Below are 16,562 nucleotides of genomic sequence, written 5' to 3'. Positions count from 1 at the left end.
GGTTCCTTCATCTCTGAAAAGTTAAGATCAAATTGGGGAAAGAAAGTGTTTCGATATGTTAGACCTACTGCTATCCCCAGCCAAGGCCTAAAGGCTGCTGTGCTGACAGTGACCTGCTGGCGAGTCTGGGGCCAGAGGGTGACCGCGGTGGCAGCTTCCACACACAGGTGCACGCGCCGGCGTTCACAGCGCAGGGCAAGCCTAAGGGCCGTGCTGAGCATACCTAGGTCATGCCTTTACATAATTACAGAGTCTCTTCTGGCCCCTCAGCTTCCAGTGCATTTCGTGTGTGAAACATTCTTTTTTTTTTTTTGAGACGGAGTCTCGCTCTGTCGCCCGGGCTGGAGTGCAGTGGCCGGATCTCGGCTCACTGCAAGCTCCGCCTCCCGGGTTCACGCCATTCTCCTGCCTCAGCCTCCCGAGTAGCTGGGACTAGAGGCGCCCGCCACCTCGCCCGGCTAGCTTTTTGTGTTTTTTTTTGGTAGAGACAGGGTTTCACCATGTTAGCCAGGATGGTCTCGATCTCCTGACCTCGTGATCCGCCCGTCTCGGCCTCCCAGAGTGCTGGGATTACAGGCTTGAGCCACTGCGCCCGGCCGTGTGAAACATTCTTAGCTCTCATCTTAGAAGGAGAAAAACATAAGCTCAAATTACAGGCAGGGCTGGGAACAGTGGTTCACACCTGTAACTTCCACACTTTGGGAGGCCGAGGTGGGAGGATCCCTTGAGCTCAAGAGTTCAAGACCAGCCTGGGCAACCTGGTGAAACCCCATCTCTACAAAAAATACAAAAATTAGCTGGTCATGGTGGCTCACAGACTTGTGGGCCCAGCTACTTGGGAAGCTGAGGTAGGGGATTGCTCAAACCCAGGAGGCAGAGGCTGCCGTAAGCCTTGATCACACCACTGCACCCTAGCCTGGGTGACAGAGAGAGACCCTGTCTCAAAAAAAAGGAAATCAAATTACAGGCTGAGGCTGTTCACTGGGCCGGCACCAGAAGTGGGGACCAGATGAGGGCAGAGAGCTGGCCCCAGGCTCCCTCCAGGTGGTGGCTGTGCTCTGCCCCGGCGCGAGCTCACAGAGAGGCTGCGGGGCTCTGATCCCACAGACAGGCAGCCCCTCCCGCGGCCACAGCCGTTGCCGGGGTCAGCACAAACCTGGGATGGCTGATTGGCTCCCTCCTCCAGCAGCCAGTTACACGTGTGTAGCGTGCACTGTCTATAACTCGTGTGCTGTGTGCGGCATCTGTGAGTGTTGAGTGCTGTGTTTGGCAACTGAGTTGTGTGCTGTGTGTGGCGTCTGTGTGTCTTGTGCTGTGTGCGGCATCTGTGTGTCGTGTGCTGTGTGCGGGTCTGTGAGTTGTGCACTGCGTGCAGCATCTGAGTGTCTGTGTGCGGCATTGTGTGCTATGTGCGGCGTCTGTGTGACTTGTGTGCTGTGTGTGGCATCTGTGAGTGTTATGTGCTTTGTGCAGCATCTGTGAGCTGTGTGTTATTTACTGTGTGTTAGTCACAGTTGCTGCGTGCAGCATGTTAGTCACATGTGTCGGGTGTCCTGTCTGTAAGTCCTGTGTTGTGTGCAGTGTCTGTATGGCGTGTGTCAGGTGTGGCATCTGTGAGTTATGCTATTGGGTGCTGTGTCTAAGTCACGTGTGTCAGGTGTGATGTCTGCAAGCACTTCCGGCTCCTTAGGGAAGAGCAGACTGACCGCTTGGCGCTGACGCCTGTGCTGCACCTCTGGATGGGATCCCCATGCTGGCAGCGCAGCCTCCCTGGGTGCCTGGTAGAGATGCAAGAGCCCAGCGTAGGCAGCCGCAGCCTCCCAGGCTATGCCGGGCCAGCTACCCCGCAGGCCGCAGAGCAGGATGGCCAGAGTGAGATGTTGAACCACATAATCTGTGAAGTCATTTCCAAACAGACACCAGTAAGCCGGGGAGGATGGGAGGGCAGCACGCTGAGGACAGGGCACAAGCTGGTGGAGGACCTTACCATGTGCTCCCCGGGGCTGTCTCTCACCTCGCCACGCCAGCCCTCCCCATTGGTGTGCTGCAGGACAGAGCTGAGGTTTGAACATAGCCGTGGAGGCGGCCATCAGGCCGGGGGCACGCATGCTCCATCAGCGGGACGTGGAGTGGGGTCCCTGGGTGCGGATGCCCATCGGCCTTCATGCTGCTTCTGCATCTCTTGGGCAGAGCACATCTGGGGCCAGGCCTGTCATGCTGCTTCTGCATCTCTTGGGCAGAGCACATCTGGGGCCAGAGGGGACCATGTTGGTGTCACGGGGGGCCTCCCGTTTAAGGGAGACGTGACTGTCAGCCCAGAAGGCGCGCGGTCATGATTGGTCTCCCCAGCCCTTGGCGTGTGTGCGGGACCCCGCTGCTTGTTCTGCCAGGCGCGTCCCTTTGACTTGTCTTGGAGGTTACTCATTTTGAATCCTGCCTCCTCCCACAAGCTTCTTGTGCACCTGTTCCCGTGCCTGGCGTGCCTGGGTTTTGCCTGCATCTCAGGCTCCTGGCTGACTTTAGCACAGAGAGCGCCTGTGGGTTTCCCCACCCCCATATTTAACTCCCAACAGAGCCGAGTGTTCTCCCATGGCACAGCGCGCACACAGCAGCCCCCCAGACGGCCCTGTACTTGCAGGGCTGCTGCTGGTTGCCCCAGGCCCCAGCCTTGTCCTGGAACCCTCTCCCTCCACGGTTACAACCCAGAGGAGTTCAGGGCCATCGAGAAGCGACTTGTGCGGCTCAGACAGTGACTGTGTTTTCCAGTTTCCCGGTTGGAGGAGCGGGAGTCGGAGATGAAGAAGGAGTATAATGCCCTACACCAGCGGCACACAGAGGTGGGTGCCCAGAGGCAGGCGCAGAGGCGAGGGTTCGAGAGAGGGCCGCGGCCTGATGCCTGCGACTCTTGCGGACCGTGGTTTTCTTCCCTAGTGGGTCCCTTTTCTGGCATTTGCTGCCAGGCTTGAAGGCTGTCAGCCTCAGGCTGGTTAGATTCCCCTCCAGGACGCTGTCTTGATTTCTGCCCCCACAGGGCAGCCGGAAAAGCCTCACAGGTTAGAGAGGGGAGGGAGAGAGCCCCCGACGGCAGAGCTAATGCAGACGTTTCCCTCCTCGCAGATGATACAAACCTATGTGGAGCACATCGAGAGGTCCAAGATGCAGCAGGTCGGAGGAAACAGCCAGACCGAGAGCAGCCTGCCGGGGCGGAGGTATGCGGGGCGCGGCGGGCGGAGGTGTGCAGGGCAGGGACGGGCCGGGGTCATGGCGCTTGTTATGGTCCGCGCTCTGGGCTCAGGACGACAGGGAGCGCTCTGGAGACCCAGGAGGAGGGAGCTGGTTGGAGCGTGGCTGAGCAGTGATGTAGGGGGGCTGCCCTGGGCGACGGGCCTGCGTGGAGCCCCTGTGTCCCTTCTGCTTGGTCCACAGTTCAGTCAGGGAGGCCCCAGGAAGCTTGCACACATTTAACCCTTACTATCCACATATTCTGTGTTTGCAAATTTATCTACTCACTAAAATGTATCTGTGACCTCAGCCGGGCACAGTGACTTATGCCTGTAATCCTAGAACTTTGGGAGGCCAAGGCAGGAGGATTACTTGAGCCCAGGAGTTCGAGCTCAGCTTGGGCAACCAGCAAGATCTTGTCTTTACAAAAAAAAAAAAAAAAAAAAGTTTAAAAATTAACTAAGCATGGGGTGGCACTTCTAGGACATACTGCCTCAAATAACTGCCTATAGTCGCAGCTACTCAGGAGGCCGAGAGAGGAGGATAGCTTGAGCCCAGGGGCTGGAGGCTGCAGTGAGCTACAGTCGCGCCTCTACACGCCCGCCTGGGCAGCAGAGTGAGCCCCTGTCTCTACGAAATAAAATAAGAAAATCATCTGCTCATGTGAGGTCAAAGAATAAACAACAAAAAAAGAGGCTAGCATGGTGGCTCACGCCTGTAATTCCAGCACTTTGGGAGGCCGAGGTGGGTGAATCACTTGAGGTCAGGAGCTCGAGACTAGCCTGACCGATGTGGTGAAACCCTGTCTCTATTAAAAATACAAAAATTAGACCGGGCGCACTGGCTCAAGCCTGCCATTCCAGCACTTTGGGAGGCCGAGGCGGGCAGATCACAAGATCAGGAGATCGAGACCATCCTGGCTAACACAGTGAAACCCCGTCGCTACTAAAAATACAAAAAATTAGCCGGGAGTGGTGGCAGGTGCCTGTAGTCCCAGCTACTCTGGACACTGAGGCAGGGGAATCACTTGAACCTGGGAGGCAGAGGTTGCAGTGAGCCAAGATCGTACCACTGCACTCCAGCCTGGGCAACAGAGCGAGACGGTGTCTCAAAAAAAAAAAAAAAAAATTCAGGGTGGGCGCGATAGCTCACACCTGTAATCCCAACACTTTGGAAGGTTGAGGCGGGCAGATCACTTGAGGTCAGGAGTTTGAGACCAGCCTGTCCAACATGGTGAAACCCCGTTCCTACTAAAAATACCAAAATTAGCTGGGTGTGGTGGTGCATGTCTGTAGTCCCAGCTACTCTGGAGGCTGACACAGGAGAATCACCTGAACCCGGGAGGCGGAGGTAGCAGCAAGCCAAGATCGCACCACCACGCTCCAGCCTGGGTGCTAGAGTGAGACCCTGTCTCCGAAAAGAAAGAAAGGAAATGAGTGCTCAGAGCACTTCACAGTCCTTTGCAGACAGGCACACGGGGAGAGATGGGAGCGCCTGTGCTGGCTCCCCACGGAGGTGGACAAAGCGATGTTCTGCCCCCTGTTCAGCTCCTGTCCGGATGCCTGGGGAGGAGACAGGAGGGCCAGACAGTGTCACGTGTCATGCATGAGGCCTGTGCTGGGGCCAGTACCAGGGGGCTCCAAGCCCAGCTGTGACACCAGTTAGTGGGGTGGTCAGTCACCCTATATTTCCAACCTCCTTTTCGCTTTAGTAAAATAAAGGAAATAGAACTGACCGGGATGCATTGCTTTGAGGACTTGAGGTCACAATCTTATATGCGTACCTGCATGTGTACATATTTCCCCTCGGGGCAATGGTTTAGTGTTTGCGGGACTTTCTAGAACATTCTGCCTCAAATAACTGTGTGGATGAGCCGGGAGCCTTGGCCAGCCCTGTACTGAGTCTCATTCCTTCCACAGGGTGGGGATATCGGTGGGTTTCCAGGGCTCAGTGCTGCTTTTCCTCAGAGAGCGGGGGGAGCCTGCCCAGACTGGGTTCCTCTCCATTTTCTGTGCCCTTTGAGTTAGGAGGAAGCTGGGCTGCAGGCCCCAGGGAGCAGAGCATCAAAGATCTTGCCAGGGTATTGCCAGCTCCAGGGGACTGGCCATGGGAGACCAGAGACGTGACCTGGGCTGGGGAGGTTGTCGCTGTCGTTCTGAGTATAGCAGCGGGGAGCAGGGGCATGAAGTCAGAAGCCCCTGTGCCACAGAGCTGGGGCAGCTGGAGGCGGGGAAGTCTGTTTCTGCCCCCGAGCCTCCCACAGCCAGGGCTGCAATGGCAAAAGCCTCCCTCACACCCCATCAAGGCCTGGCCAGCTGCGAAAGCTGCTTCGTGCCTGCCTGTTCTGGGGTTACACCTGCAAACGAGAAGAGCCAGGACGTCCAGCTCTGGGCTTCATGGGTCACGTTCCAGATGGTACAGGAGAAGCTGTAAGACTGCTTCCGAGTCTCTGGACGTGAGAGCAAACGCATGGTGTGCGCGAAGGCCCGGCTGGCCGGGGGGTGCCGTGAAGCCTGCAGCAGCGGGTCCTCAGGCAGTCTCTTTGCTCTCAGCTGGAGGAGGGACCTGCAGTTGTCCTGTGATAAGCACTCGCCCGGAGAATGGGCGGCGCCGGCCATCCGCCCACCCGGAGCACCGTGAGAACCACACCAGGGCGTGCGGATGCCAGCTTGGCAAGCTGTGAAAGCCTTGCAGTTGTTTCCGTCAGATCTCAGAGTGGGAGATTCTCATTCACAGCTCCCGCCTCATGGCACGCATGCTGGGACATCCTCACCTCTGGCTCTCGGCAGTTGGAAGAGGATTCCCAGCTAACTGGAATCAAAATCTAACCTGGAACCAGGATCTTCGTGTTGTTTTTGTGGGGAGCTGGGGGCAGAGGCGGGCAGTTTGGTCATCCCCCGGGAGCTGCAGCATTCCAGAACCTTCAGCTGCCTCCCTGCCAGCGCAGCCTCAGAGAGGAGCACCTCAGAGGCCGTGCCGGAGGGCGTATGGGCAGGAGGAGCCCAGCAACAGTGTGCCCAGTTCATCCCAGATCCCAGAGGTGTGACGTGTGAACTCAGGACGCCGGCCGAGAGCCCAGGTTCACAGTCGCGGTGGTCCCCACCCCAGGCCCACAGACCACCCGAGAGGTCCTGAGAGCCCCACGGCCACGTGAGCTCAGCCAAGAGCAGAGGCTGCCCCAGCTCCAGAGCCACCTGACCCTGCCGTCGTCATGGGCCAGGCCAGGCCCACCTGGAAGAGACACGCGGCTGCGGGGCAAGGAGTACTTTGTCCTGCATGTTTCTCTCGTGTGAGGCAGAAGGTGGCCCGGGAACCTGCTGTCGAGGTGTCTCTGTGGTACCCAGGGCCCTGAGCTGCATCTGGGCTGGGCACCGCACCCGTCCCTCAGCTCCTCCTGGTGCTGAGAGTTCAGGGGGAAGCCCCACAGTGGTGCGCCTCATCCTTGTCAGGGCCCCACTGCTGGGGTCCCCTGTGCAGCTCCACCACAGCTCCTGAAGGCCATGTCAGGGCTGCTGCGTTCCTGTCAGGGAACCAGACCGTGCCCTCTGGAAGAAGCCCCTCAATCATTTTGTACAGGATGGATCTAGGGCGCTCTCCTGTCAGTGCTGCCACAACCAAGTCCTTCTGTCTGACCTGGCCCCAGCCATTCACTTCTTCTGGGCACACGGGACTTTTGGCACCGGCCGTGGGGGCAATGCCAGCAGCAGTGGCTGTGTGGTAGGGGCCTTCCCCAGCCATGGACCCTGGAGGCCTCCATTTGTGAAGCAGGAGTCCTGCACCTCTGCAGGAGAGGTCTCTTATCCAGATTCACGCCAAAGCTTTGGTTGCCATGACGGGATCCAGCCAGAAGGCACTTGCAGTGGGGTCTGAGCGACTGCATCGCTTCGGCCCCTGGACCTCCTTGCCAGATCTCCATAGCGTGTGAGAAGATGTTGGCCCCGTGGGAAGAAGGGGCTGGGGCTGGCGGCCCGGTCTCCCTGAGCGTGCTGTGGCCCTGAGAGGAGCGTGCTCCGTGGGGAGCAACAGGAGGACCAGGGCTGTGGCTGGGCTGCCCCTGCCTCCCTCCCTGGCCAGCAGTGGTGCTGAGCTGCATTACCAGCGCACGGAATCGGTCGCGCCTGCTGTTGCAGTGGTAACATCAAGAGCCACCTCTGGGCTGGTGTGTCCCCTGCCTGGGAAGGAGAGGGCGGGGCTCACGTGCTATCTGCCACCTGCCTGCAGATGTGGACGGCAGCCACAGCCTCACACCTCTGAAGGCGTGAGCCGGCTGAAGGAGGAAGGCACAGCCCCCTCCCCTATCCCCAGTGCTTGCCTTTGTGGGGTCAGGGACACTGGGACAAGCCTTGGTGATCTGTGCTGTTGCTGGGCCGTTGAGCTAGAAGGAGCCCGTCCCTGTTAGAACCTGCTCTCTCTCCTTTGGTGTGGACTCTGACCTGCCGCAACTTTTGGTCCCTTGGGGAACACATATTTGAGTCAGTCCCATCTGCTCAGTCAGAACCCCTTGGCTCGCCATGAGGGCACCGTCCATCCTCAGTGCTGAGCGCCATCCCTCCTGACCCAGACAGACATTTTCCTTCACGCCTGGCGTGGCTTCGTGAATGTGTGTCTGGAATACACTCGGTGTTAAGTGCAAACACCAGGCAGTGTTCTCGGATCACTGCTGCAGAGGGCTTGCGGGCAGGAGTGTGTGTGTCTCTGAAGCCGCGTGTGTGCCGTCACCGCGTGCCACGTGTACACATGTGCCGGGCGCTGTCTTGAGACATTCGCACAGCACACTGAACTGGGGACACGTGGCACTGGCTGAACTGCCACACAGCCCCGTTTCGGGGCCTCTTGTCAAAGCCAAGCGGGCTCGTGTGTCACGTGTCTGTCCCTCGTGGGTGCCTGTGTGTGGCTTCTGTCTCATCGGGGCACGGCGGCCCTGCGTGCCTTACATCACCACATGCTGGCAGTCCGTGTGAGCGTGTGAGCATCCATGTGAGCATCTGTGTGAGTGTCCGTGTGAGCATGTGACCATCGTGTGAGCATCCGTGTGAGTTTCTGTGTGAGCGTGTGAGCATCCGTGTGAGCATGTGACCGTCCGTGTTGAGCATCCATCCGTGTGAACGTGTGAGCATCCATGTGAGCATCTGTGTGTCTGTGTGAGCATGTGACTGTGTAAGCGTCCATGTGAGCGTGTGAGCGTCCATGTGAGCATGTGACCATCCATGTGAACGTCCGTGTAAGCATCCGTGTGAGCATCCGAGTGAGTATGTGACCGTCCGTATGACTGTCCGTGTGAGCGTCCATGTGAGTGGCCATGTGAGCATCCCTGTGAGCATGTGACCATCTGTGTGAGCGTCTATGTGACCGTCCATGTGACCATCCAAGCGTGTGACCATCCATGTGAGTGTCCGAGTGAGCGTGACTGTCCGTATGACCGTCCATGTGACCGTCCATGTGAGCGTGTGACCATCCGTGTGACCATCCACATGAGTGTCTGTGTGACCGTTCATGTGAGCGTGTGACCATCCATGTGGGTGTGTGACCGTCTGTGTAAGTGTGTGACCATCCGTGTGAGTGTGTGACCATCCGTGTGAGTATGTGACCGTCCATGTGAGCATCCGTGTGAGTGTATGACCATCCGTGTGAGCATCCATGTGACCATCCATGTGAGCGTGAGTATCCGAGTAAGCGTGTGACTATGAGCATGTGACCATTCATGTGACCATCCATGTGTCCGTGTGACCATTCATGTGACCATGTGAGTGTCTATGTAAGCATGTGACCATCCATGTGACCGTCCATGTGAGCATGTGTGTCCGTGTGAGCATGTGACCATCCATGTGAGTGTCCGTGTGGCCATCTGTATGATGGTCCATGTGAGCATGTGACCATCTGTGTGAGTGTCCATGTGAGCGTCTATGTGAGCATCTCACCGTATGTGTGACCGTCCACGTGACCATCTGTGTGAGTGTTTGACCGTCTGTGTGAGCATCCATGTGAGCGTGTGAGCATCCATGTGACCATCCATGTGACCGTCCATGTGAGCATGACCATCTGTGTGAGTGTGAGCATCCGTGTGACCGTCCATGTGAGCATGTGACCATGTGAGCGGCCGTGTGACCGTGTGAGCATCCATGTGAGCGTGTGAGTGTCCGTGTGACCGTCTGTGTGAGCATGTGACCATCCATGCTAGCATCCATGTGAAAGTCCGAGTGTCCATGTGACTGTGTGAGCATGTGAACATCCGTGTGTGTGACCGTCTGTGTGTCTGTATAACCGTCTGTGTGACTGTCCATGTGAGCGTGACCGTCCGTGTGAGCGTCTGTGTGAGTGTGTGACCGTCCGTGTGAGCGTGACCGTCTGTGTGAGCGTGTGACCGTGTGAGCGTCCATATGAGTGTCCGTGTGACCATCCATGTGACCATCCGTTTGAGCGTGTGACCGTGTGAGCGTTCGTGTGAGCGTGTGACCATCCGTTTGGGCGTCTGTGTGACCATCCATGCAGGCGTGTGCACACGCTGCTGCCACGCCATCTAACGCCTGTCTCCTTATCATCACATGCTGACCGTCTGTGTGACCGTCCGTGCAAGCGTGCGACCGGGCATGTGAGCGTGTGTGCATGCTGCTGCCCACACCCTCTAACACCTGTCTCCTTGTCTCGCCTTCTGTGCCATCACCACATGCTGACCATCCATGTAGCGTGTGCACACGCTGCTGCCACGCCCTCTAACGCCTGTCTCCTTGTCTCGCCCTCTGTGCTGTCGCTGCCGTGTGCTGCCGTGTCTGTCGCTGCCCTGCAGTCCTCGCCAGTCGTGGAGGAAAAGGTAAAACCCATGAGGTGTGTCTACTGTGGTGCTGGGGGCCGAACAGCGGGCACGTTAGGGCGTCAGTTATCAGCCCAAGATGGCTGCTTGGTCTGCTGTGAGGTGTTTCCTGTGGCAGATGTGAGAGGTCGGAAGGGCCGCCTGGCCGTGTTCATGAGACTGACACCGAGAAGGTGACAACCGCTGAGCCCCCTGCACAGCCACGCAGCCAGACAGCGCTGCCCTCCAGGCCGTCCATGCTCTGCCCTCGCTCCACAAGTACCGCCTCGGTCACAGACGAAGGCACAGCGCTGACTCCTGCTAAGGAGGGGTGTGGGTCAGGTGGGGCTGGTGCTGACTCGGGGGGCAACGGGCCAAGGAAGGCCCCCTTCTGCATCAGTCGGACCTGGACTCGTCGCCCAGCTCCCTCCCTCACCAGCCTGTGTCAGAGCCGGCAGCACACCCATGATCCCAAGGGCAGCGTGATCCCGAGGGTGGCGTGACCCCTGGGGCGGTGGTCTCTGAACCAGGGAGCATCTGCATCCCCTGAGGGAGCTGCGAGGGCACATCGGGAGTACGGGGTTAGTCGGCAAACGCTCACGAGCCTGAGGCCAGGGCCTGGGGGCCAGTGAGGAAGAGCAAAGGAAAGAGCGAAGGCAGCTCTTGATCCCGGGTGATTTCCATCGGAGGCGGTGGCCTGGCTGAGCTGCAGCCGTCATGGAGCTGTGTGGGTGGGAGAGCCGTACGTGCATTCCTTTGGCCTCCTGGGAGGCCAGAGGTCCCTCTGTCCCTGCTGTCCCCTGTAGCATCTGGTGACAGCCGGGACCACATCGCTTTCGGTCTAGGGACTGAAACGTGTCTGATGGCGTCAAGACTGGGCCTCAGGAGAGGCGCTCCCCGCACCAGCGTTGGGAGCCCAGTGGAAGTGGGACCAGGAGGCCCCTGGCACGGACGGGGCAGTTGAGGCCCAGCCTCCCACTGGGTTCATGCTCCCTGGGCCTGGTGGCTGGCTGCCTTCACGGTGGCCAGGCAACCTCATGGCTATTGCCAGCACAGCTTGAGTGCCATGGACCAGCGGCCAAGATGGCACAGTCCGGTCCCAGCTGGCCCTGGGACCCTTGTGCTACAGGATACGGTGTTGTCCTGAACATAACAGACCAGGCGGCCAGTCCCCTGAGCTGTATGCACCCCACAAGGAGAGACCCCTTCCCAGGGTCATTCTTCAGAGTTCCCAGTCAGCAGCGCCCGCTGCGCTCCCGCGTTGCCATCTGCATCCTCCAAGCATGGCCAGAGCGGGTTCCTTGGACCCCTGAGGAAGCTCCCTTCCCACCCACAGCCTCAGGACTGAGATGTAAGCAGCAGAGGCTGTGGTGCCAGCAGACTCTAAATTCTTGTCCTGAATAGCCCCGGGCAGTGTGGGCTCCAGGGTCGGACTGCGTGGCCTGCCCCCCCCAGACCTGAGGAGGTGGGGAGTCGGCCTGGCCTCTGGGACCTCTGGGCTGTTGATTGGAAGCCTCCCGTGGAGGAGGGTGTGAACGGGGACCTTAGGCTCCATCCCCGCTCTGCTTATGGCTCACAGGAGGTCGTCCCTAGGGACTGAGCCCACAGCAGGGGGCACCGAGCACTGTCCTGACAGCTCCAGCTCCCAGACACTCCTACTGTCTTGCCAGGCTGTCCAAGGCCAGGCTGTCCCAGGGTCCGTCTTCAGGCTCGGGGCTCCCTGACAGCAGAGAGGATGAGTGGGGAGGGAGAAGACGCCCCTCAGGCTTAGGCTCCGGCTCCGGCAGATGTGTCAGGGTCAGTCCTTACTCTGCACGTGTCGTGTTCAGATATTTTGCAGTGAGGCAGCCTCACAAACAGGAGCAATGAGGATGGGCAGGAGAGGCCAAGGAGCGAGGCACAGGGGCAGGAAGGCTGGATTCCCTCTGCTGGTGCCGGGGGCAGAGGCAGGGCCGGCGGTAACACCACAGGGAGGCAGGGCTGGGCGCGCAGAAGACCACGGTCCACAAAGGCATTGCTCATGGTGGCCGCACGGCGCTGACTGTGATACCAAGTCCCGTGGCCAGCCCTGCTGTGGGGCTTCTCAGCACACCTGGCTTGTGTCCGTTTAAAATTGAACTTAAAAATGAGAAGCTGCAGCATCATGGGAGGGGAAACCCCATGTAGGATCGTAACTGAGTAGATGCTCAAGCTGGGGCTGCGGGCTGGTGTGGAGCGGCCTGTCACTCAAGGCCTGCTTGTCCTGGGAGGGCTTGGGTTCTCTTCACGGCCACCCTCTAACCATCGCTTCCTCTCCTCTCGCCCCCCATTTCAGCAGGAAGGAGCGCCCCACCTCCCTGAATGTGTTCCCCCTGGCTGACGGCACGGTACGTGCACAGATGGGGGGCAAGCTCGTGCCTGCGGGGGACCACTGGCACCTGAGTGACCTCGGCCAGCTGCAGTCCAGCTCCAGCTACCAGGTTTTATAGCCGTGCCGTGGAGTGAGAGGCTCCTCCCTGTTGCTGGTGCTCGCCGTTCACTGGGGCGGGAGCCCCGTCTGCAGGCAGCCCTTCGCCGCTCTCTCTGGGCCACTCGTCCTCTCCCCGCATGTGTGGCAGGCTGGAGAAACCCAGCCAGGGTGTCAGGGGCTCAGGCTGCCCAGCAGGCCCTGTGCGGCTGTGGCTGCTCCACGCGGCCTCGCGTCGGCACCTGCTGGTCCAGGCTAGACCTCCCTGCCCTTGGATTGACTACTCTGTAGCCGGGGGTGTCCAGGGCCTGTCAGGATTGAGCTTAGTGACCCTCTCTCAAACCACACCCCCACGTAAAGCCTCACCCTCGCCTGGGCTCCAGCCGGACAGCCTGCCCCTGAGAGCCGCGCCTCTGCTCTCGGGGGAACATCGGCGTCTAGAGTGTGGGGTTTGCCCTCCATTTGCAGAAAGGTGAAGAGAAAGCTCCTTTTCTCTGGGCCCCTCCCTGCCTGTTGCTGGTAACACTTCCTGGGTTCTGGGTTGGAGAAGGCAGAGCCCGGCCCCAGCAGGTACTCACAGCCAGCCAGTGGGGGCACCTCAGAGCGCAGGGGCACAGAGCCAGGCCGCTCGTTCAGGGCCCCAGGTCGCTTACCGCCGGTTTTGGCCTGTCAGCCCACTGGCCTCAGTGCCAGGTAAAGACGGCCACCTTCCGGGGAAGAGGGGGTGCCCCGGGTCTGGTGGATTTCCCACAGGGGCCGTCGGAGGATGTCCACAGAGGCAGAGCCCCTGGACCTGTGGGCTGGGTTGGGCTGGTGGATGTGGGATCTGGGACTTCTCCAGAAGCTTCCTGCAGCACGCTTTGCTGACTGTCATTCCACCCCTGAGTGTCCATCGTGCCTGTGGGGGCTGCTGCAGGCTCCTGCTCCGTCAGCCCACCTGCCGTTGTGCTGCTCTGGGAGGGAGCTCCCCCATGGCATCTGGGACGCTCGTCCCCCAGCACACTCCCCTGTCCTCCCCGTGCTCAGGGCTGGAGAGAGGGCGGCGGGGCTGCAGGCTCCCTGGGCCCACCTCCTCTCACTCTCTCTGGCCCACACTCCCTGGACCTGGAGCTGGGACCTGCCCATAGGCCTCTGAAGACACGTCAGCCTCAGCCGGGGGGAGCCCTTGCTTGACGCTCTCTGGCCTCCGGGCCGTCTCCTCAGGCCTGCTCTGGGCCCGCTCTTCTTCTCATGTTGTCTTTCCTTTCACCTCCTGCGTTGTCCGAGATCGTCTCTCTCCATAAATTGTAGTGTTTTATGTTTTCGTTCATGGGTGTGTTTTATTTGATTTTTCTTTATTTTAAATTATTACATTTAAGTTCTTTTTATTTTATGCTCTAGGTTTTGAGGTTTTCTAATTTCTTAATTTTTTTGTTGTTTTTTGTTTTGTTTTGTTTTTGTTTTTATGTACTGTATTTTCAGTGTTTTAACCAAACAGTTGTGGCTACTCATGGTGAGGAATGACCGCTAAGAGTTTGGGTTCTTTCAATGCATTTGGAGGTCACTGCTACACGTTGATGTTTAGGAGGTTGAGAGGTTTGCCTTTAGGTAAGTTGTGGCCAGGGGGAGTGTCCCATGGGTAAGTGGTGGCCCCATAGGGTGACAGAGAGCTAGGGGCACCTAGGGGAGGCGCAGTCAGACTGCAGAATTCCCCACAGCCACCATGAGGGTCAGGAGCAGGCCGGGGACCCGGCCGTGGAGGAAGGTGGCCCAGAAGCGTTTGTCTGATGTGCACAGCTACGCCCTGCCTGGCCACGTGGGGTTCCCTGTTTTCTCTGTGCCGAGTGGTAGCAGAGTCCAGTGGGACACCGGGTGCCTGTGACGCATTGGGTAGACAGGTTCTCTGAGAACGTCAGCGCAGACTCTTGTGTGAGCGGTACTCGCTTCCTCCAGCATGAGTGGTGACGTGAAGAGCAAGGGTTTTCTTCTCAAACTGGGCACAGCTGCAGAGCCACAGCCCATCTCGGACATTTCCACAAAGCCACTCCAGGAGGCGGGCTGCGCCCGTGTGAGGGCTCTCCCTCGGCACTGCTCACCTTTTGGGGCTGGACGCGTATGGCCCTGGGCCTCTGGGACACAGTGGGTGTGGAGCATGATCCCTGGCTTCCACCCACAAATGCCGGGAGCACCCCCTTCATGTGTGACCACAAAAATGTCTCTGGACTTTGCAAGCATCCCCTCGGGGCAGTCAGCCCGATTGAGAATGGCTACTATAGAGGAAGGTGTGTCATTTTGAGATTCCTTGTAGAAAAACTTAGGAGCCTGGTAGGTGAAGCAGAAATCTATCCTCTGAGCGAGTGGCTGTGTCTGGTACAGAGAGGCCCCGTGCCCTGAGCCTGGCGGTGACCAGAGAGGCCGGGCAGAGGCAGAGGTCAGAACTGGCCGTGACTTCTGGAAGTCCCATCTGCCCTGGTCACTTAAAGGCCGGTATAAGTCGGCTGTGGAGAGGGCTGGACACCCCCCCTCCGTCAGCTCCTCCCTGGGTGAGATCCTTAGCATTAGAGTCCCCTGCGGTGCGCCCTCTGAGAAACCACGGGACCCTCCCCCCCAGCAGCTGCCTGGGACACACACAGTAGCCTCTGAGGCCTTGCCTCTTCCTGTACCTCAAGGAGGGCCAGGGGCCACGGGCAAGCTCTGCATGGGGGGTGATCAGGTCAGCTAAGAGGAGAACGCTGGGGGCTCTTTTTCTTGGGCTGGTTCAGTATCTTTGTTAGGAAAGACCATTGGAAAGAATGTTCGCATTCCGTATTCATCACATAGAATGTGCTGCTCCCTAACGAGCTTCCTGAGGTAGACAGCTGGTTGCAGTTTCTCATAATCTGGGCTGCCCCCACCCCCCAGAATATCTTGGTGGCGTCCCGTTCTGTGAGAAGGGGATTGCGGTTTCTTTGCACTTGCGCTGGTGTTCAGGGCTGAGCTCTGGTCCAGTCAAGCCGCAGGGTCAGCACCTTATGGTCTTCCCTGGCCCTGACCTGAGCCCGGGGAGGAACATGGGGCAGGCGCAGGTGGGCCCAGCCTCGAACTCTTTAGCACAGCGATGGTGACTGGGCAGCAGTGGCGGCCTGACCAACTCTTGGGTCCCGTCAGAGCCCTCTGCACTGCCTGGGCTAGACTTGTTTCTGAGCAGCCACAAGCTACGGGGGGCTGCCGCTGTATCCCCGGCAAGGCGCTGGCCCATTACAAGCAATTGTCCTGGGGAGGGCGCCAGTGGAAAGCCCCTTTCCAAGCTATTTCAGGAGAGTGGCACTGCTTCTGAGGAGCCAGAGGCAGCAGCCGGATGAGCAGAGCCACTCAGGAGTGGTGAGGCCCAGAAGGGTTAGCCTGGCGGGTGGCAGAGGAGCTCTGGCCCGCAGGGTGTTGAGCGAAGCAAAGTGCAAGGCACTGGTGCGCGGGGCCTCAGGCAGGCCAGGGGCCCACACTGACTCGCTCTCCCTCCTCTCTGTGTTTGGCCCTAGTGTCCTCAGGATGAAATGTCCGAGTCGGGCCAGTCCTCAGCGGCCGCCACACCCAGCACCACAGGCACCAAGTCCAACACACCCACATCCTCTGTGCCCTCGGCCGCCGTCACACCCCTCAACGAGAGCCTGCAGCCCCTGGGGGACTATGGCGTGGGCTCCAAGAGCAGCAAGCGTGCCCGGGAGAAGCGCGACAGCCGCAACATGGAAGTCCAGGTCACCCAGGAGATGCGCAACGTCAGCATAGGTGGGCGCCCACCTGCGGGGCTCTGGGCTCCCTCGGGCAGGAGGCAGGGCTTGGTGTGGGTAAATGTGAAACAAACGCGCGAGGCAGGCAGTGCAGGCAGCAGAGACGGGTCCTCCCCGCCCGGAGGCTGGGCTCCAAGACCAAGGTGCTTGCAGGGTGGGTTCCTCCTGTAGACACCACCTTCTCCCTGTGTCCTCAACAGTCGTCCCCTGGGTGTGTCTGTGTCCTCATCTGCAATTCCTGTAAGGACACAACCCCATTGGATTAGAGCCACCACATGACCTCGTTTTACCATAATCACCTCTTGAAAGGCCCGGCCTCTAAATACAGTCATGCTAGGGGTTATCTATCAACATGTGGATTTGG

The 16,562-nt window shown here is 59.1% G+C and overlaps 1 protein-coding gene across 3 annotated transcripts in view; it reads left to right on the top strand.

Moving 5' to 3' along the window:
• Nucleotides 1-16,562, top strand: part of MAPK8IP3 (mitogen-activated protein kinase 8 interacting protein 3) — a 69,218-nt gene that overhangs the window by 28,427 nt on the left and 24,229 nt on the right. For 2 of the 3 annotated variants that reach the window (XM_011957472.1, XM_011957471.1), the window contains exons 3-6: nt 2,767-2,837; nt 3,118-3,209; nt 12,327-12,468; nt 15,950-16,196. In XM_011957472.1, coding sequence (XP_011812862.1) covers nt 2,767-2,837; nt 3,118-3,209; nt 12,327-12,468; nt 15,950-16,196 — 552 coding nt within the window. Of the gene's footprint in view, nt 1-2,766; nt 2,838-3,117; nt 3,210-12,323; nt 12,469-15,949; nt 16,197-16,562 lie in introns of all 3 variants that reach the window. The other variant, XM_011957470.1, reaches the window with a different exon arrangement.

This window comes from Colobus angolensis, unplaced genomic scaffold (genome assembly GCF_000951035.1).
Source record: "Colobus angolensis palliatus isolate OR3802 unplaced genomic scaffold, Cang.pa_1.0 Scaffold443, whole genome shotgun sequence".
Classification (NCBI taxonomy): Eukaryota; Metazoa; Chordata; class Mammalia; order Primates; family Cercopithecidae; genus Colobus; species Colobus angolensis.
Note: the sequence above shows the minus strand (reverse complement) of the source record. Positions and strands in the feature narration are given on the sequence as shown.